This window comes from Passer montanus, unplaced genomic scaffold (assembly GCF_014805655.1).
Source record: "Passer montanus isolate IOZ18808 unplaced genomic scaffold, ASM1480565v1 scaffold2, whole genome shotgun sequence".
NCBI lineage: Eukaryota > Metazoa > Chordata > Aves > Passeriformes > Passeridae > Passer > Passer montanus.
The window spans coordinates 24,816,562-24,839,193 of NW_024366591.1; the positions used below are offsets into that span (position 1 = coordinate 24,816,562).

The 22,632-nt window shown below is 36.0% G+C and overlaps 1 protein-coding gene across 8 annotated transcripts in view; it reads right to left on the minus strand.

The window, feature by feature from the left end:
• Positions 1-22,632, minus strand: part of L3MBTL3 (L3MBTL histone methyl-lysine binding protein 3) — a 78,234-nt gene that overhangs the window by 10,332 nt on the left and 45,270 nt on the right. For all 8 annotated transcript variants that reach the window (XM_039707278.1, XM_039707282.1, XM_039707279.1 and 5 more), the window contains exons 12-18: positions 21,134-21,210; positions 19,644-19,729; positions 17,402-17,512; positions 15,683-15,797; positions 12,444-12,546; positions 4,703-4,849; positions 3,144-3,308 (exon numbers count right to left, since the gene is read on the minus strand). In XM_039707278.1, the coding sequence (XP_039563212.1) occupies positions 3,144-3,308; positions 4,703-4,849; positions 12,444-12,546; positions 15,683-15,797; positions 17,402-17,512; positions 19,644-19,729; positions 21,134-21,210 (804 nt within the window). The remainder of the gene's footprint in view (positions 1-3,143; positions 3,309-4,702; positions 4,850-12,443; positions 12,547-15,682; positions 15,798-17,401; positions 17,513-19,643; positions 19,730-21,133; positions 21,211-22,632) is intronic.

Sequence of the window (22,632 nt, forward strand, 5' to 3'; positions counted from 1 at the left end):
GATCCCACTGAAATATCACTGAAAATATCTATATTCTTTTGCATCTGCTTTTGCATTACTTCTTATCCAGCTGCTCCCTAAGCTTTGCCAGCCCAAACATTTGCAGAAAGGGAATGTCTTCCCCCTGTTGAGAATAACTGGGCAAGAGATATGGAAATAAGAGAATTTCTCAAGATGGGGATGTGTGGGGTGTGTGAATTCCCGTCAGCCCTTGGGAAGTTCCTTTTCAAACTCTGCCTTCAGAAGGTATTTCCAGAGGTATTTCCTGGTACTTCCTGGTTTCTTACAAATGTGAAGTGACATGAATTTGATGACATTACACATCTACTTACTTCTGCTTTTTAAGAATTTCAGAATACTTTAGCCAATTTTTACTAAACCACCCCAGATACTCGGAGCACTCAGACATACCAAGTACAAATGAGCATTTTCTAAAAATGGGCACCAGAATGATTCTTAGAGTAAAGACTACAAGAAATCCCACTACCATATGAACTGACGCTTTACCATCTACCTCAGAAGGAATCAACAAGAACACCTTAACAAATGTCAACATCACAGATGAAAAGCAGATGCATACCTAACATTTTGTTAGGCATCAAGATTAGCTAACCTCAAAACACAAATCCACAGAAGAAACAGACCTATTTAATTCCACTGTTTACATTTATACTGTTGAATACCATTTATATATTATATACAAGAAAACATCTGTGACTAAATCAAGTAGGAGCTTCAGGTTCACTGACTTCAACAAAAATATAATTATCACACTACTAATGGTGCAAAACGAACAGAGCAGATCAGGAAATCCAGCCTTTTTAGTATGACAGCACACAAATAATAATAGTATGACAACCAATACCAATGGAATGCATACAGCATGCACAGCTTCTTCTGCCACAAAGGACTTCTCCACAGTATCTTCCTCAGAAAGATTTATTCACTTAAAACTTATTTTCCAAACTCTACAAACACAGAAAACATTCTAAAGTAACATGCTAAAATAACTAGTGCAATTAATTCCAAAGGCAAAGGAAATGACAGCTGTAATTCAGCTAAGGAAGAGAGATCACCAAATCCTGTGAGGAAACAAGTACTCCCTATTTTCTTGAGAGCAATTTTCATAGCAGCATACATACAGAAATTTGACCTCATTAGTTAAATACGACTGTATCATGAATTGAAGGTTTTGGTTAAAAGCCTGGAAGACAAATAGAATTTTTTTTAAGAACCAGTATAATTTGATTCCCCAAGTCTGAGTGTTCAGCTTCCTTCACTGTAAAGATTTCCAGAATAGAATTTTTATTACAATGAAATTCTTTTGCTACTCTGAAGATACTTTAAAATTCAATATGCTGTAGGTATGTAATTTTTATCATGACTTTTAGTGTCAGGAACATTCCAGAGGGACACACTGCAGTATTTATGTACATAATTATATTCTTGCAAACCAAAATTTTCTAGTATATTTGTTTGATGCATAGAGAGCCAAAAGAAAAAAAAAAAAAAAAAAAGAAAGAAAAAAGAGAGAGAGAGATTGAGAGAAAAGAAAAGGAGTAAGGGGAACTAGAGATTAGCTGAGTACCACTTAGATTTAACATGACAAAATAAAACTCATGTTTGGGATCATTTGTGGTTGGTTCCTGAATGAAAGACTTCTATGAAACAGAAGATTACCTTTGAATACAAAGGTATACACAATTGAACTGCAGTCAAACATAATTAAATCCACAGTATGAGCTCAGCAACTAAAGAGCACACAAGTGTGTGTATCTATGTCTTCAATTATGCATGTGTACTTTGAATACACATCTAAAAAGATCCACTGGGTATTGCAATAAGCAGATGCTCAATATTTTATAACCCCAGCAGTTCATATATATACCTAATGTTGTGAACATTATTTTTCATGCCTTTTTCAAAGGGAGATTATTCAACTGAAAGTCCTCCATGACTTTGCTGGATACATAATGAATGAGGAAAGCTAGATGATAAAATGCAGCCAGTCATCAGTGTCTTCTAACAGTTGAAATACAAGCTGCAAAGTCTCTGGGTAGTTCAAAGCTGGCACAAGACTTATTCTCTTAACAAAACTGACTCAACACAGTGAACAGATAGCACAAGTATTGTTTATCTTAAGTCTTCTAAAGGTAACACCCTCCAAAAAAAATAAAATATGAAAATTCTTTTCTTCAATTAATCTTAAGAGGTAGTCTGTAAAGCCAAAGTATATTTCTAAAGAAAAATTTGAATTTACTGTAAGTATGATAAAAATGATAAATTACAACTATTTTTTAACACAGGTTATTTCTAAATTACACTTGAAGCCATCTTCTTTTCTTTTCTATTTAAATTCACTAAAGTATGACTAGTGAATGCTGTTTATTATCCTGAGTTGGAAGGGACCCAATAAAGATTATCAAAGTCCAACTCTTAACCAAACAGCTCCATTTCAATCACCAGCTTTACTGTGGGCGATTTACCATAAAATACCAACTCTCCTCTCTCTGTCTCTCAAGACATTATTATTGCTAACACAGTTCATATATTATGAACAAAAATAATGTAGCTCATGTAAATATATCACAAATGACACATCATCTTCCAGGGTGTCATCTATTTCTGTTTGAAAATAGTCAATAATATAATGTAGCACTTATGTAACTAATTAAAAATTTAGGGAATCCTATTGCCTCACATATCCCCATGAAAACACTGAATTGTGTACTTTTAGTTTCAAAGATACTTTCCAAACTTGCACTGGGGAATAATATTTGTGGTAGAAAAAAGTTCTCGCGTCATTTTCTGTCAAAAATGCGTGCCAGATGCTGAAAGTTAAAGAATTACTTTTAATTTATAGATATTTGTATATATAAAATAATTTGGACACAAACCTATGAAGAAGAATCTCAATTTCCAATAACTATTGTATTTTTCCTCTCCTTTGACATGTTTTTCTTATATACCTTGTGATACTCCCTTCCCCTCTATTTCTAAGATAAAAAGAGCTGAATAGCATTCATCTCCTTCCCCACGGCTTCTAAGAATTCCACAGACAAATCACTGGACTGTTTTGCCTGGTAAGTTGCTTTTTGAACTGACTCCAAACACTCATTACTTTGAAAGGAACTGAGAGTTACCCAGGTGCCTTCTTTTCTTTCACATTGCATAACAGGGGCTTCTTGCAAGGAGATTTATTTTCTGCATCTTCCAGCTTGGTTGTTTCTGGTACAGTTTTCCCTGATGGTCGATTGTGAGGTGAAGATTTCATACCTACATGACCAGGGCTGGGGCATTTTCTGTCACTGTTTAAAACAAATTAACAAAATGTTTAGAAGTGGAAGCAGAAAAGCTGTTTAATTTATTTTCTCTATTCACAAAAAGTAAACTGAAAACATTCAAGGTGGTTTTTTGGTTAAGAAATATAGAGAAGTTTTTTTACTTGCCACTAAAAAATTGTATACCTGGCATTTTCAGAAATCAAAATAAAGAACTCTCTCTCCATTAAGTCAATGGTAAAATGATGAGGCAATTCAACAGGAACAGAATTTTTTTAATATTACTTTTGATAACAAGCTATCCACGTCAAATATTTGTTACACAAGAACACTTTGAGGTATTATTTTCCTCCTATCCCTTCTCTCCCATAACGTATCACTGTGCAGCCTTTAAAGTGTTCTATGCAGTCTCTTAATTGCGACAATGAAAAAAGTAGCACTTGACACAGTCCCTGCCACTAAGGACTTTGCTCAAATTTCCAGTGGATTCACTGTAATGGCAAGCAGGCTATCTGCCAGGGAGTAATTAAGTCACTTCAGATTTCTAAAACCCTACATTTATAACAATCAAATCAGGCAGAACTCTTAGACAGCAGAACATTTTGAGTTTTAAAGCATGAAGCTGAAACTGTCTCTGAGAAGGCAATTTAAAGTACCAGCTATTGAAAATATGTGGTCATTACAGTGAGAACTGGAAATTTTCACATTTTCACATTTCACATCATTCACACTTTCACATTTACATTAATGTTAGCCATGATAAGAAGGGAAAGCCTCTCCTCCTTTCCTTTTCTTCTGAAATTCTCTATTTTTTCCTTTCAGTCCAAAATAAGCACAGGAATCAGTATCCACAATTTCTGAGATAAAATAATCATCTGAAAATAATCATCTCGGTATCACACTCCTTTGTTTTTTCCCAGTGCTCCTGTTTAAAAGCTTCAGCTACAGACTTCAGCATTATTCTTGCAAAACTCAGGCCCAGTAATTTGATTCCCCACTCCCACTGTAAAGACATAATAGTGGCTGTTCTTCAAAGAGCTACATTAATTTACAGTCACATCAATAATGCCACTACAGCAAACAAAAGGAACACAAAGAAATAATTTTCTAAAGGGAAACCAACTGGTCAACATTCAATTTTAAATTCCAATTAACCACTTAGTAGTCTAGATAGTTACACTGAAGATGAAACCAAACTCTTATTAAACCATAGGCAGTAAAATCAGTATCAGTCTTTGACAGCTCCATGACCTTTTTGATAAGCATTGAAAAAACCATTTTTCTTCCCTGTAAATGAAAATGTAGATAAATAGGTAGGCCTTTCTGAAACCATTCAGTCATTGCAGAGTTATAAATTGCATTGGAGAACACAGGAATAAAATACTGCCGTTAGTCACGGATATCGCTTCAATCATAATTACTTGATTACAGGAGAGGTGGATCTTTCATTTGTTTCCACTTTTCTGTTTCTGGGGATAGGACTGGCTGCAGGCATCTCCCCACTCAATCGGTCAGGTAAGAGGCTTTCTTTGTTCAAGTTCATCTCTGAATATGGACAGCTGACTGCACTAGAAGTTGAAGAACAACAATTACTCCTTATTCTCAAACACTTTACTGATTTCAAACAAAATTACATTGGAATTTCCTGGAAGTAGATGCAATAACTTAAAATAAAGAAGATTTTTTTAAAATGCAGTAAGTAGTAGTACTTTAAAATGTTAATAAATCCATCGAATAAAATCCTCAATTTAGCATTTCCTTTTGACAGCAACTTGTGTAACACAAATTGTATTATTTTCTATTACAACATTCATTGTGGAAAATTGCTTGATAAATGTTTAGCCTGCTCCCTCATAATTTTAATGGTATTTTTACATAGAACACAGGATGCCTTTGACTATACCCATGTCTCTCCAAATAAAGTCTTATTACCATGGTTATTTATTTATGTGAAGGAGGATATTTCTATTATGTAATATCTACACAGAAGATGCATTTCAAGGGCAAAGCATGAGGATTGGAGTACATCCTCTTACTGCAGAGTGAGTGCCCCATCTTTGCAAATGCTATTTTGTCATACTCCTTTAAGAGACTGATACTTTTACAGTCTTTCTTAACATTCAACACTCCCTATTTCCCCACACTCCTGCTAGGGAAATAATTTGACAATGAACATTGACACAATGACTTTTAAATACTGCTCTAAGAAATGTGAAAGTTGTACCAAAGTCAGAAAACCTGTGTTTGCACAAGAAGTAGTAAAGGGAAAAACAGCAACACAAACCGAAACACGTGGGGCTGAACTAGGATTTTGCTTTAGTGCTGTTTAGTCAGCCAGACCACATACTCAACACATCAATGATAATATCCTATACTCTGAATAGTATATACATGTTACAACTGTGAATAGCATCACACTCAAGTCTTCAAAACTATGTAAGATACAGGACAGACTGTACTAAATATGATGCTCCATTTGTGGCTCATGAGCTATGACATTAACTATATTTTGAAATTATGCTTTCCTACTCACCTGTACTGTTACAATGACTTCCATAATTTTAAAAGGTAAAAGCCCCATGTTCTACAATTTTCCTTCTTTTCTTTTCAAGATAGGCTGTAATTGCCCATCTTTCCATAAATCACTGCAATGGTTCATTTGTTTCACTGATAGTTACATGCATGATTTCCAAAGAGAACTGTCTAATATAAACAACTCTACCTTGACAGCCATATGCCTTGCCACCTCCAAATTTCAAAAATTAATAGAAAAACAACAGCTTTCACTATAGTTTTCTTTCTAGAAAGCACAGCATTAAAAAAGAAGGCGGCCTTTTAATTTAAAATATGCTGTTCACTCTCCTCTTCCCTTACTAACAAAGCTCTGGGTTCAAAAATGAGTATGTAACAGCTCCTATAATGGGGTTGGACCAATATGGGTAATCTAATTTTGATGTCACCAAGATAAACAAAAAGTTGGTGGAAATTTACATTTCTATCAGCACTTGCATAAAAGGAGAAAATTCCTTAAGGCCAAGTCAGTCAGCCCTTGCTGGGTTCATCACGTTAGGATATCAACAGTATGTTTGATTTCTTCAGTTGGCTCATTTGAAAACAAGACAGTATCAAGTTTTGTTTTTTAAAAATATTATATTATTATTTTAAAATAATTGAGTGGCTATGCTGAACTTGAATTGTAAAAGAAAAAAATATAAAATAGCTTCTGCTTTTCTAATCAAGATGGGATCCCTGTTAAAGGCTACTCCAAGCAGATGTAACAGTCTGTACAGTGCTGTTAAGGGACATGCAGCCATATCCCCAGGTGATCCAATGAAGCACAAAAGAGTTATCTTTTTGCTTTCTTAAACTTTTTGTTTACACATCCAAATCAGATAGAGTCCAGCCACCCAACTGTCTATAAAACACTAAACTTGAAGTATGGTATGCTTTTGTTAATGAAATTTTTTAGATACATGGAAGAAAATATACAAATAGAAATTAACTTGGAACCTTCACCTTTTATTTCTACTTTCTCTTAAGCACAATGGGGCATTTTATTTAAAATCTGTTTATATATGTTTACATTTATTCTCAACCTACTGGTTTTGCGTGTCTTAGGACTAGCCTCTGCCAGATGACTTACACTGCTGCATCTATCACAATGATGTCTTTTTTCTCTTTCAAAACAAATACAAGATAAAAGATACAGGCTTCTGCTCAGAGAAAAGTTTTAAGGCACCAATGCTAGTGTGATTAAAGTTCTTGCTGTGACAAACATATACCACTGATGAAATACAGTTTTCAGAAGTTCATGAATATATTGGTTAATCTCAGTCCTGCCATTGCTACAGGGCAAAGCATGTAATTTTCTTTCAGCTTCCTAGGCTCACAGAGGTGTTTTGAGCAATGTTTCTGAGCAGTTAAAGGGCTGTCACAAGGAAACAGTGAACACTACCAATGTGGTATTTAACTTCAGTTGTGTGTTATTAAGCAAGCCTTACGCTCCCAATGAAATCTGACAATATAATTGTCAGACTCCAGCAGGTTTTCTGTTTACCAACACCACTAAAAAGTTTTAAATTTAAAAAAAAAAAAAAACAACCTAAGAAAAAGCCTAAAATTTCAGTCCTTTATTATAACTTGCCTGCTTATATACCACCTTTCCCTTTAGTATTTTCTGGAAAAACTGAAGTTGAATGACAGTTTCAGTCAACAATAGTTATAATATTAACAATGCTTTGGAACACTACATTCAGATGACTTTTTCTCTGTAATTAATCATTCAAGTTGCTGTGCAATTTTTAAAAAACTCCTTGATAGTCCTTTGATGTCACTGTTACTTGAGGCAACAAAAAGAACCCATGTGGTTTCCACTGTTAGCTAGGTTACAACAAAACACAGCATGAATGAACCTGTGTATGGCTTTGGTTCAATCAGTAAATCCTCCTGAACCTCAATGCCTCCAGCCTTCAGTTCAGTTTAACTTGTCTACTACAAAAATGAAAAGAAATTAATCTTGTTATTCCTACATAATACAAGTATTCGATTAATATAGGACTGTAAGTTTTTAACACAATTCATCTCAAGGGCTCAGAATTCTTGGTGTTTCGGTTATTTAATATTAAATAAGGATTTTTAACTCTTCTGTCACCTTAAACCTGGATTTCTGCTCCAGCTTACACTGTGCTTTAGCACACCAGTTTGAAAACAGAACCAGTGCAGAAGTTAGTTTCCAAAATGATCACATGCCCTTGGCTTGAGGATACCAAGGTCTGCCAGAGGCTCAGAAAGAATGGCAGGAAGCAAAAGCAGCAACAGGTACTCAATGTGAAACCTCTGCTATTCTTCTGACAGAGCCCCCAGCACTGCCCCAGAGCTTTGGAACCAATCCAACATGAAGATCTCAATTATCATTGGAGCTGCCTCAGTAAACAAACATTCACATTAATAGCACCTGACACACACACACCCCCACACACGAGAGCAATCAGCCGTCTCCAAACGCTGAGGGATCAGCACAGCACAATAATTAGCTGTCTGCAGGGCACCGCTGAAATGGCAGCAGACTGGCTGGCAATGTGTGTGTCCATGACACAGTTTTCCGAGGAAAGGGAGCCGCTGTTTCCAGAGTTCTGCACACGCATAGTAAAAACTGAGCATTAAAATAAGTTTCTGAATCATGAAAGATGAAGAGAAAAAGGCAATGCACCACTCTGATCACAGGCATGGGATTTTCAAGTCAACAGAAGTTTTACATTACTAGCCCTTTCCAGAACTGTCTGATGGAACAGAAGTGTTGAGTAGCACACCCCACCTGTCTTTATTTGCAACTGTTCTTCTGTCACATTCAAGATCTGTCTCTAGGTGCAGTTACATCCCTATCTCTTTTCTGTAAAGTTTAAGGGTAGGAGGATAAAACTGGGCTGCTGATAGGCATGGACCTTAGTCTTCTCCAGACATTTGAAGATGCTCCTATCTCGTAGCAGTATGCAAATTTTCTGAAGCACAGAGTCCAGAGACAATACTCTCAGCTACTCCTAATATCAGAAGGGAACATAGGCCAGGATTCTCTCTTAAACTAAAGAAGAGTTAGGCAGCACTCTCTTAGGTCTAAGAACTTGCATATGAAATACCATTAAATCTAGATTATTAGTCCTTTTGAACACTTGGAATATTTTGCAAACCTGTATTAAGCCACAGACAAGTGTCCTGGTTCAGCTGTGCTGGTTGGAAATGTCACCAACGCCAGCTCCTCAGTGCCTTTCAGGTGCAAGTTACTGCTGAGCACTTGGAAGGGATGAAGCTGTATGAGAGCTCCAGACTGGACTAATGAATGGCTTAGACTATCTAGATCAGCCTGTGTCCAGGTGATCACATCAGCTGGTAGCAATACATGATTAGCAAGAAAACTTCATGGAAAAGATCCTGACAGCATCTGAGGGACGTGTTTTTGTTTTTTTTTTTTTGATGGATTTTGTTAAGTGATCTCTTTACTTCAGACTTTATGAAAACATTTTTAACTAGTCTTAAAACAATCAATGCAACTGTTGTCTTTCACAAATTGCAGTGCATGTTTATCATCAAAGCATTCATTTTTCAGAAGAAAGCTGCTTCAACAGTCTAAAGGTGAATCAAGAAATCAAGAGTGCTTTAGAACAGATTTGGCAGGTGCCACCTTGAGACTGGCATCAAAAACCACTGAACAAAAAGATGTGACCTCCTGCTGACCTGAGATTTCCATGTTTATACAACATGTGTTCTCTTTCTACACAGCACTTCAGTTCACTTCAACTTACACATAATACATGTAAAGTTTGAAGTTTCAGGCAAAAATCTTTACTCATGAAGAAATTACTCAAAACTCGAATGAACTACACTTATAACTGACCTCTTCGCGCTTCTGCTTGAACTTGAGAATTACTGCATGCATTAAACATCAGGGTACACAATTCACAAGCATAAATATGCAGGTGATCTGCATAATGCTAACAATCTGTATGTCAGGCTATTTCAGCTGCACCACACATAATCCTAGATCAACTGTTGATAGACACCAAGTCCTTAGTCACATCAACTTTTCCAAAAAGCAAATGCTTTAGCACTGCTATATAATTAATCACCAAGGCTTTCATCTGATTCCTAAGGAACAAGCTCTCAAAATTATTTCAGAACTACTTAGCATTTTAAATTATCATCTCTTCTGCACACCGGCATTTGTGTGCTGCACCTCATCACAAAAAAACAAGATAAGCATGGTTAAATACATTTCAGGATTGCCAAGATAAAAGAGCCATGGGAATGCTACCTGATGTGGAAAATTGTACAAATTTCAAAATCTCTTGGTTAATTCAGGAAAAAGTGGTGGTACAATGTTAGAATTTTTGTGGAAACCTGGACCCTCAAATATATAGGCTCCAGAAGAGAACAAATCTCATTATTTTCCATAGAAATACTCAATAACAAAACTAGAATATCATCACAAAGGACAAATCAATAGCTAGTGAATAAGAAACTTACTGGTAAAATATATTCGCTATGAAACAGCTAATATGTGTCTTATGTTCAACAAAATCTCCTTGGTTATATTTTTATACCCTAGAACTATCAGTTAATGTGCAAATAATTGGATTGCTTAGACTACAGTAAAACGAAGCACAATGAAATGCCATGAGTTTGTTTCTTTTCTTAATATTTAGGATGAGTAAGTATAACGACCTTTAAATAGCATGGAAAACGTAGCTATAAAAACAAAGGCTACACAAAGTAAATAGACATATAGCTCAGCTCTTACTCATCCTTTCCATCTAAAACATTAGAACTTTTATTGCCAATATTTATTTAGAGAGATCATAAATGAAAAACTTTTCACAAAAATTTACTTTCTTTTTTTTTCTCATTTTAAGTTTTAACTTTGGGCTGAAACCCATGGCATATTCACCTGATTCTAAGTAATTGAGATAGCACTTGATAAGGAATTGGAATTTATTGCCTCCCAGACTAGATGCAATAATAAACCATACAATACTCAAGTCTACTCGAATATGAACTTAAATAGGTTTCAGATAAGCAGTCAGGAAGCTTTTTAGGCAAATCTAGTTTAGTTCACATTTGCAGTGGACTAATGCTATGAATGCAGAAGGTTACAATATTGTTAACGACTGACTTGACTGTTTAAGGAGTTACCCTACTTGTTGAGTGAAATAAAGGGAAAGTAGAAAAGGGAAGGGTAGAAAAACTGGGAGGAAAAAAAAAGAAAAGAAAAGAAAAATAACACAGACAGAAAAAGACAACCGGAATAGGGTGAGAATAATCTGAAAGATAGTTGTGGCATACTGTGTCATGGCAACCCCTTCACAGCTCATACTGCAACAAATTTTGTCACTGGAGCTATCATAGCTACATCCCTTCCTGGGGATAAAGCCTGTCCTAGCATCAGGAGCTCTTCTGTTCCTAACAGCACAAAACAATGCTTCTGCTGCAGACAGGGAAGAACTTGCAGCAGAAGATGCCTTTTGCATATCAAAATGCAGTAATACAGTGAGTTTTGTGGCCAGGTATCTTTGATAGGGATTAGTCAGGGCCTTAACACATGGTGATACACCAGCAAAACCTTGTAGCATAACTTGAGCGAACAGCACATAATGATCTCATCAAAAACATTAAAAGATTGCAGGGCTCACTCTTGGATCAAGGCAGTTTGAAAAGATACTTAAAAAAATGTATAGATAAATAACCAAAGAGCAGTCATCTAACCATATCAGAGAGCAGGAAGAACAAATAGATATGACATTTGAGACAAATGGACAAATTTGTCTCAATGTCAAATGGACAAATGTGTAATGGACAAATTACAGCTTTTGGAAGCTCTAATTTCTGAAAAGGTAAGAGGATGATATTTATGGTGCTTCATTCTCAACTTAACACACTATATTACTTGTACATCCCTTACTGAAACAGTGTGGATTCACCCCACACTGTAAATATTTTTAAAATAATAAAATTTCAACTTGGGAGATGTTTTTTATTTACTCGGTCATTGTCTCTCTGTCCCTTCCATTCCATTCTCCAGCGCTAATATCAACTACTCTCTAGGATGGGATGCCCATATTTCTGGATTTTACTTCAGAAGGTATCCAACAAAGCATCATTAGAAACACTATAAAGAAGCAACAAGCTGTCATTCAGGAATATGTCAATTGGAATTTCCTTCCTAGCATTGTTCCAAGCCAACAAGCAAACCCAAACCGTTACCAACCAAGCAGAACAAGAACACCCAAGCCATAATAAAATCAGTGACCTCGTATTTCAAAAGGTACAAAAGTTATTGCTTTATACATATCTGTCTGTGATAGTTTGCAAACTGGACAGCAAGCTGAGGAATCCTCAAAGGAACAAAATACAGAGTAACTGAATCTACCAATTGTGACAAAAAGTAATGTACAGCAAATCTTATCTCAGCACACCCTGGTGAAATGGAGTTACAGATTGCTAATGTTTATTTCAGCATGCTCACCATGGCAACTGAAATAACTGCATATTTAGGTTTACAAGATTTCCTATTTTTTTCCAGCTTGGATCTGTTTTCTTACGAACAACAATTTAAAAGAACCATCTGCACACATCCCTCAACTGAAAGAATAAAATCAGTTTCACAGAACATACCTATGATGGCCGATATGTCTTGCTCTTTTAATATGTCCAACTCCCTTACATCCTGCTGTGGGACACCCTCCATGCTCTAAAGCTTCCACCAGTTCCAAGGGACCTGCATGCCAGGTGAAATTACAAAATGAGATTTAAGAAAATTATCTAATATTTAAAAGCTATATAAATATGCACGAATACCAGTGCATCGTAGTAAGCATGAAGAAATAAGTAAACAGAAATACTTTAATAATACATTCTGTAAAAGCATGATGGAGATTTAAACAACCTAATCCACTGGAGAAATAATTTTATTCCATGCAAGTAAATCTCTACAACAGAACTATGTCTATATAAAGAACACAGATCTTGAAGGAGCTGCATGACATCAAATTTCTCTTTTACTATCTACATTTAGTTGGAACCTGGTTGTTTTGGAAGAGCACAGAAAAAGTAAGCTACCCCATCCCTGTTCCTGTAGACAGGGATGTATTTGTAGTGTGTATTGCCCTTACAGATTTTTAGCTGAACTTTTCCAGTAAAAAAGATGTGAAAACAAAGGCAGAAAATACTGCTAAAAAGAACAAGCCATCAGGAGATTTTTTTACTTTTTCACTTCTCCGAATTTATGTGTCTACCTGATTTTCATCAACCTGTGCAATGATGCCTGCAGAGACATTAAAGGCTGTCAAAAGGAGATCTGAGGCCCAAGCAAACATAATACATAACCCACAGTTTCAGAGCAAGTGAGAGACAGCTGTGCTCCAGTACATGACACTGGGAACACCTGCTGAGCCTCTGCAGGAATGCACTGGCCCCCTCTTGTACCAGCTCTTCTTGAACAGCACATGAACTTGTATCTCCCCCTACAGATAACAATCCAAACATGAAAAAGTCTTATTTAAATATTTTTCCAGATGAAAGATTCTTGCTCGCAGATGGATAATGAAAGACAGAGAATTATTATGTATAATTAGAGCAGTCTAAAAGCCTTTTTTACCAAATGTTCCGGCTATGCAAAAATTACAAAACTATCACTACACTGAAGTCCAAACACTTGTATAGCCTTTAATGACTGTAATTGGTGAGAGAACAGGGAATTTTACCTTCTCTACCTTTATACAGAAATCATGCTTATAATGTAGCAAGTGGACTCAGAGGAAGATTTATCTGAATAGGGATGTTTCTGTAAAGAGAAGTCTTCCTTCACTGATGTTCTGACTTTGAAAAAATTAACTCCCTAGAAGTATTCTCTCTTCACTTAAAAATTTTGAACTCTAAAAATGTAATTTAAAAGAGCTACAACTGGTTGTCCATGTCTACATGAGAAGCTGCTGTTCACATCATTGTGAAACAATGTTAAAATCAACACCAATACTTGGCTCTTAATTCCCTAACTTCTATCAGAAAGGTCATAATCCTTCATGATGACTTCATTTCATCTGAAAACAGTATGAATACTGGGAACTGCCCTAGACTAATATTGCTAACATTGCACAGCATTCGCAAAAACTTCTAATGTGAAAGGCAAAGATCCCGACTTCATCATTGAAAGTCCTATGATACAGACTAAGGCAGAAACTGTCTTGCAAAATATTTTCTTTAGAGAAGTGTGGAAATGTATTTTAACTTACCTGGAAGCAATATTAACATTTTTTAAATATTCTACATGGTAATAAAACAAAGTCATACTGTTGGATTAATATTTTATTCAGTAATAATTCTATTTTATAAGTATTTGTGCAGATTATTACTTTTTTCCTATTTAATGGACGGTCAACTTCCTCTCCTGTCATATCATCCATCTTAATTTTTGTAGCTTAGCAGAAATTTACTTCTACCAGTCACATCCTAAAAGGGATAAGCCACCACCTAGAGGAGATGACATGTTAAAAGTGCTGGGCATCTGTACCTCGTTTCTTTTAATGTCTCAAGAAAATGAATTTACATATTTTATACTCCCATCTAGGCTAAGAATTTTATTTATATATCAATCTTACATAATATAAATGTTGTAACCTTATTCAGCTCTTCTGCCATATGATACAATTTTTATATATGTGGCCATAGGCTACTTTTCCCTCTGGGCTGCTAATTCAGCACACAGGACAGCACATCTCAGATCAAGAAGCAGATATGCAGCATTCTGTCTTCTCCTCATTATTCTCTTTGTGCTTTGGCACTTACGGCACTCTATTCAGATTCTGAAGGCAGAATGATTAACTTCCTAACAGGCAGTCATCATTGTACTGCTGGAGTGCTCAGAAAACTAATGAATATACTCTGATCACACTCTGGATAGGAATAATTTCTTCTTGGCATTCAGAGACATTGAATTGAGGTATTGTGATTTTCAGGTAATACATTCACACTGTGTGGTGACTTATCTCAGTTATTTTACATTAATTTTTTCTCTGAATACTTGGCATTGCTCAGCATTTTTTATTTTCCAAGCACAGCTGTTTCTGACCTTCTAACAGCTGTGAATAGTCAGCACTTGTGTAAACCACACCTCAGAGTCGCTACATAAACCAATTGCAGAGAAGAGCACTCACTTAAAAACTCATCTGTTCAAAGTTTGGCTAAAGTGATTTCACTGCCATTATCCAGAAACACAGTGGACTAGGCAGGGATATATTTACCAAAAAGTCTCTTCTCCCTGCAACCTCTCCCACTTCTTCAACAAGTAAAACAAAATCCCCAGAGAGGACAAGCTGGTAAATCCAGTGTTGTTATTGGTACCATGCTTCTGTTGGATTTATTTTTAAAGTGGGCACCATTAATCCCTCTTTGCTCAGCTGAAGAAGAAAAGGAAGTTTGTTGTTTTTGAGGATTTGCCACAGCATTTGAAAGCAGTGCCTTCTCAGTGCAGTCTGGACTCCTTTGAGCCAAAAAGCATAGTAACCATCAAGAGAGATGTGAACAAAGGATCTTAAGAGTGATACCCTACACCCCTACTGAGTTCCACAGCAGCTTCAGTGCTGGCTCTGAGAGGACCAGGATTTTACACAACAGATCTTTTACATCACCTCTGGTTTTGACTGTGGTTCTTGTATTTCCATTGCAGTAAGGGTCAATAAAACCATCTACTAAAAAGTGATTAATTACTGACTGTTGATTTTGCACTAAATGCCACATTTGCAATTATTTTGCATATCCTAGTGGCTTCTCTTCTTTGAATGGCACTGGCAGGGACAAAAGATAGCACAGCACACATGCCTTTTACCATCATTACATTACAGAGTGGTTTCCCTTACTAAGTGGGGGCTGAAGAGGATGTCCAGTCTTCGTACACCAGCCTGCAGGATGGATATCAGGGCTGTCGACATCAGTCCAATAATCATAAATACTATCCCAGCCATCAAAATGAACCTAAAATACAAAAAGGAGAATAGTGCATTTTAGATCAGGAAAATTCTCCATGTAATCAGTTTACCTGAGTAATCTCTAGAAATTACATGTCCAGTAGAGAAGTCACTTTCAGAGAACTATTTAAGTTACACAGAAAATACATGTACATTACCTTCTGGACTCAGGCATACTCTCACTAAAGTAAACAGTAAACAACCATATGTTATATGGTTGTTTACCGTGTTGTCAGGCTCAAATCCCAGACACAATGCAGTTCTCACATTAATACTTATATTAAAGCATGAATTGCTGCCTTTTTCATGTCTCAAAAAACACACAAAAATCCAAATGTTTTTAAATCTTCTGTTTGAACTGGATTTAAGAACAGCAGAGAAGTAAAGCAAAGGACTACAAAAATTGAATTTATCTATAAGAGACAATCCCCCCATCATACAAGCAACAATTTTACTAAAATCAGACTACACAGGATAAAGAGTTGAAACTGAAGAGAAAATGAAGCATGTGACTTCACAGGACAGCACCACTATGGGTTATGCACATATTTTTTCACATGAAGGCTAAATATCTTCAAATCTTTCATGACCCATGTACCAGTAAATTTCTCAGATCTCTCACACACCCAGGTGTGGATGCATGTACACACAGACAGAGCTCTTTCAATAGAGTCAAATTACTGCCCTAGAAGTTACAGATCCTGTCATTTAATACATCAGACTGGGGAGTGGGATTTTGCTTTAATTTGGGATGGGGTTTCTTGTTCCGGTTTTTTTATTTATTTTGCATGTCCGATTTGAAGTGGAAAATGTGTAGGTGTGAAGATGCTAGTTCTGATGACTTCGTACCAGCAGTTAATTCAGATGATTCAAAATGAAATGTCAGCTCCATCTCCTACTTGAAATAACAGGTATGCCTAGTAAATCAGTACAAACTGCAAACATGCACATCCTTCATTTCTAACTGGATATCTGGTATATGTTATCCCTTTTAATACTTAGGGCCTTCAGAGTGGAAACTGGTCTCATACAACAAAAGAGAATTAATTCAAGTACACAGCTTCTGCAAAACACATTTAAAATACTTTAACTTAGCTTAATCCAATCCAAAGCCCATAATTAACAGAAACTTCAGAATTGCAGAAATCAATGATAAAGGTCAAAAGATTAGGGCTGTTTCATATCTCACATATATCTCTCTTCCCCTTAGAAATTTATAAAAACAGATTAAATTAACCTAGACCAAATATTTTATGGTCCCTAATACAAATATCAAAGCAGCCCTTTGACACTTGATATTAAATAATGACATTTTTTGATAGAATGGACAATTGTCTTCTATCAACTATTCCCAAAGCAATTTTCCAATGTATTCAACTCTGCTCTCTAACTACCCACCTCAGCACAAGTATCCAAGAGGACAGTAACACAACCCATTCCAAAGGAATCATGCATATATCAATCAATGAAGAGCAAGAGCAAAAGTTTAGCAGGACAGAGCATTAACAGTTATTTCATTACATGGTTAATTTTACAACTACAGGATTTTGGTTTTATGAAGTCGTCATCATTTACTTAAGTAGGACAGTACACTAAGAGAGAGAAACTTACTTTTATTCTATAGTCATCTGTATCTACAATGGTTGCTACTCTGATAAATACTGGATTTCTCTTGTCAACCACTTCAAGTTTCATATTTTTCTGAAAGCCATGAGAAGGTTTCTACAAAAGAAGAACAATATTATGTGAAACAACAAAACTTCAAAATCTGATGCAGCTACAAAATATATATAATCCATCAAAAACATTATACATTTATTTTTTCAAATCTGCCCTCCCTTTATTAGAAATTCAAGCATAAAAACATAATTCAAACTAGTGTTTATCAATATAGTGAAACAAAGTAATTACTTTGGGATTCCAGGTTCTCCTGGAGTGGACTGGATTCAAGCCATCCAAGGATGTAAATGGGTATCTTAGGTTTTAATCAATTTTTTTTCCCTAAATTCTCTGGAACAGTTACCCTAGAGGTTTTGGCCAACAATTTCATTACAGTAATTAATAAGGCATTACATACCAGCTGCCTGAAATGTCTATGAAATGGTCTACCGGAAACATATTTGTGTTTTCTGGTATGTATTTTTGTTTCATGAATCAAACCCTTTTTCAGTCTCCTACTGAAAACATAACTAATTCACAGCATAATAGTAACAAAGAAGACCAAATGCCTGGATTTGTAATACTATTTTGATAAAATTAGTGTCTTTGGTAGGAGTATCAGATTTTGTCACTTGTAGCTATGAAAACTAAAGCAAAATTATTTCCATTTTAAAGGAACATATTCACAAGACAAGTTATTAAGTTTACTCTATTTTTTAATGAAAATAATGTATCTGTCGCTCTAGGACTTTGCAGAGTATTGGTGTTTTTCCTTCAGCTGCAGCTTAAGAACTCAGTTTTCCCCCAAAATACAACTCAAAACACTGTTACTGTCTCAGATATAAACAAATAACTTCCTCATCATTGCTTGGGGTATTTGGCTGAGAATGTAAGATTGAGAAACATTACCAAGACAGACACACCTTTGGGTGATAAACCACAGGTCACGAATAACCTCTGGTAATCTACTGACCCCAGGAACTGCTATAAACACCATGCTTTGCCTTTTGTTAATCCAGCTCTTAGCAAAGTTGAGAATTAGTGTCCCTAATGTGAAAAGCTGAGGCAAACATGGTTCAGTGGTGCTGTGAGACAAGGGCTGGGAGCTACCAGCCACCCAATGCTGGCTCCCAACAGCAATCCAAGATGAAGAGAGGGATGGAGCACCTCTCCTATGAGGAAAGCCTGAGAGAATTGGGTTTGTTCAGCCTGGAAAGAGATGGCTTAGGGGTGATCTAATTGTAGCCTTCCAATACCTGAAGGGAGCCTACGAGAAAGATGGAGAGGGGCCTTTGTACAAGGGCATGTAGTGACAGGACAAGGGGAAATTATTTCATACTAAAAGAGAGTAGGTTTAGATTAGATGCTAGGAAATAATACTTCACTGTGAGGATGATGGGGCACTTGAACAGTTTGCCTAGAAATGTGAAGTGTTCCCCTTGAAGTGTTCCAGGCCAGGCTGGATGGAGCTCTGAGCAACCTGGTCTAGTGGAAGGTGTCCCTGTCCATGGCAGGGGGATTGGAACCAGATGATACCTAAGGTTCCTTCCAGCTCAAGCCATTGTGTGATTCCTTTCTGCAGTACTGACCATCACTGAAATCTTAAGAGCTCTAAAAGATGAATCACTGAAAGAAACTAGCAAGTACAAAGATAAAAGAAAAGGATGTTGCCCACAAACACCACAGCTAAGCTGGGGAGCTGCCTGTGGATGCTGCTCACATGCCCCAGCTGCAAGCTAGCAGAAGAAAAAGTCTGCTAAAGGGCACTGAAAATGAGCCCAACACAATGGACTAGATGGACAAGCAAACTAACCTCTTACATTCATTTTTACACTGTATCTATTGCATCATATAAACAGAAATACAAATCTTCAAAATATGTTATCATGACTCAGTAACTATCTCATTATTTGTAATAAGTAGGCAGTAATTTTCCATAGCAAATTACACTCATTAGTAATAGATTTGTAGCATTTAATCCCATTTATAATAATTAAAATAATACATTAATAGTTATTTATAATAATCTGATTTCTAACAGTGAACTCCAAACTTGCATAAAAATAAATCACCTATATGCATCTAATTAATTGGATACATTTAGAAATATAGGAACACCATAAATGTGTTACCTTCTTAAACAAATTAATTACATGAACTTAAAAGCATGAAAAAAATTTAAGCATTTTCTCACCACTTTAAAAGCCCTTGCAGGTGCAGGTAGTGAACTGGTTTCTTCCAAATACTTCTCCCAAGAAAAATGTTTAGCGTGCGGATAATCTGGCACAGAAGAAACATGAGCAAAATTAAACACAGCAGTGCAAAAAATGAAGTTAATGTCTAATTTACAGAGTGCCTAGCAACTTTTATAATACTGTTTTGATTTTTACATTGGACTTACAAAATCATTGCAAGAAAGGCTCTTCTAAATTGTCTCTGACAAATTCACCATACAGGTTAAAAGAGAGAACAATCCTCCCATACACACTACTCAATAGCTATAGTACACAATTGCTTTGGATATGAGAATATTGTGTCATTCCCTTTGCAATATAAATAATGTGGAATAGAAAAATCTGTCCACTTAACTGAGGAAATTAATTCAAATAATGAACAGTCATTCACTGGTAAATAATCTAATCATGATAGCTTTGTACCACAGTTGAGCACACCTAACTACTTGTTAGTCTTTTAGTGAGAAATTTTTTACTAAGTTTGTCACAAAATACCCTGGACATTTATGAATAATCTACAGATATCATCAAAGATTATGTTGCCTTTCCTAGAAAATGTCATGCTTATAAACACTAGGGAAGAAACACAAAGACAGCTTGGCTGTTAAAGAAAAGGCAGTGCCTGTCCTTCACCTTTACTCTGCACCAGAAGTTTAACTTTAAGTTTAAATATTAATATTCATAAGCTAGAAGAGAACAAAACCAATTCTAATTTGTTTTACAAGGGATTCACTGAATAATAGGCTGCAATTAACCTCCTGGCAAACAGACTGCTTATGACTTTTCAAGAGTGCTGGCTATTAGAATTTTTGTTAAAGTTGGTTTTAACCAATTAAAACTTTCCATGTTCTCAGACCCCAAGATGCCAGTTTCTGCAACAGGGCATTTAGGTCATCCAGCCATACACAACAGTCCTGAAAAACAGTCTCAAGTTTCACACTAACAAATACACTTCCTTCCTTCTTTATCACCTCTCTCATAGCATTTTCCTTCATTTCAAAGACCCCTTACAAGTCTGATTCTTTGATCATGTTAATACAATTTTCTCATCAATCCATTACCTTGCACACAGTTCACATGAAGATGTTTCTCTTATGCAATGATCTCACACACCTGAAATTTGCTTTATGAGCATTTTTAGACTGTCTACAGTACTCGTCAGCCATTCAGCCAAAATCACAAACTTGTTCAGATTTCAAGGGATATCTTTTGAGTAGATGTCTCTTTACTAAATCAGTATATGTTTGCATACTTAATGCCAAACATCTATTATACTTAAGTTTTCAATATATTAAGTCCTGTAAAAAAATTTACATCTCTGCAAATGTCAATTCCTGATTACAGAAAGAAAAAAATTCAGGAGAGGTAACAGAAACTTTACTGTAAATTTTAACAATGCTAGCTGACTACAGCCACCTTAAATCTTTCAGACATGCAACAATATACAAACCTGGTGGGGTGATGAGAGTTCTTTTATGTTCTTTACACCATCCAACAGGATGAATATGTGGGCTAGCTGCCTCACACCTGGAGGAAGGGGAGGAAAAAAAGGGCCTGAAATTGCAGCTCTTCAGACGTCCTATTATGCTTACAAACCAAGACCTACAAGAGAGACTTAAATTCCAAACAACCCACAACACCTTCAACTTAAACTGCAAACATAACCTGAAGACACCAACACATCTAACACAGACTTGTTACCACCTATGCAAGCATAAGGCTTTATTTACAATTTTGCTGGAACATCAAGAAAATCAAGTCCTTTAAATTAGTGGTAGATCTCTTTTGAGAAGCTATGATGCTGGATCTGAAAAATTCACAAGCAGACACTCTTGGTAGAATCATGTTGGCTAGCTGCAAGAACACCATAATCCTATCAAAGACGGATGGAGTCTTGCAATGCCAAGACCAAAATTTGAAACCAAAAACTTTAAGATCTTGATTAATGGTCCAGGTTGCACCTGGAGGCAGAGAACAAATCATGTATAACTGCAACACACTGCCAATAGCAAGCAAAAATTCAGAACTGGATTCTGAGTGGCTTAAATGGAGCTGTAAACATGTTACTGTAACCCAGTAGCACATAAGCAAACTCTGAGAAAAACCCTGGAAAAAAACCAAACCAAAAATCCAAACCAAAACAAAAAACAACTCAAGAAACCAACAAAACATTTTACAAGCATTTTACAAACAAACTACATGAAAGAATTAGTGATCCAAGACTGCAAACCGCTCTTAAAAAACAATTTAAACTCTCTTACTCAAAGGGTTAGCAACTTCCCATATTTTCTGTAAAGCGCATCCTAATTTGCACTACTGCTGTTGCTTGTGGCATGCCAAAAGAGCCACAGAAGACTAACAGAGGCAGGGTGAGTTACATATGCTGGCACACATCTCAAGCAGTGAGAGATCACTCTCACTGTGCTCACTGGGTCAGTTACATTGTGCACAGAGGAAATCAGAAGTGAGTGCTGGCTATCAAGTCCTCTTACAAAAACAAACAAAAGAGACACTGTAAAGAAACTGTTCTAAAAGCAGACAAGAGAAAACCTGTTTAAGTCTTCTGTAATATTAAATTATAACATCCTAATATGTAATAAGGATATGTAATATAATATTACATATCCTTATTACATATTAGGATATTATTTCATAACATATCACAATTTGCACAATAAAACACAATTATTATATTACTACTCAGCATTATTAGTAAAGGCAAGAAGTAAGACTGATCTACAGAAAAAGTAAAAAGCTATCAGACTCTACTGTGAAACATGTACTATCCCTATGTGTGCATTCATACTTACTGATGATTTTTCAGTTGGCTGAACAAGTGAAAGTGCTTTTTTAGCATTTACGTAGCCAGGATGACTAAGAAACATGCTGCTGACACAAAAGGCCAGCATCACTCTGCATGGCACTGCACTGTGCTGTGCAAACACACTG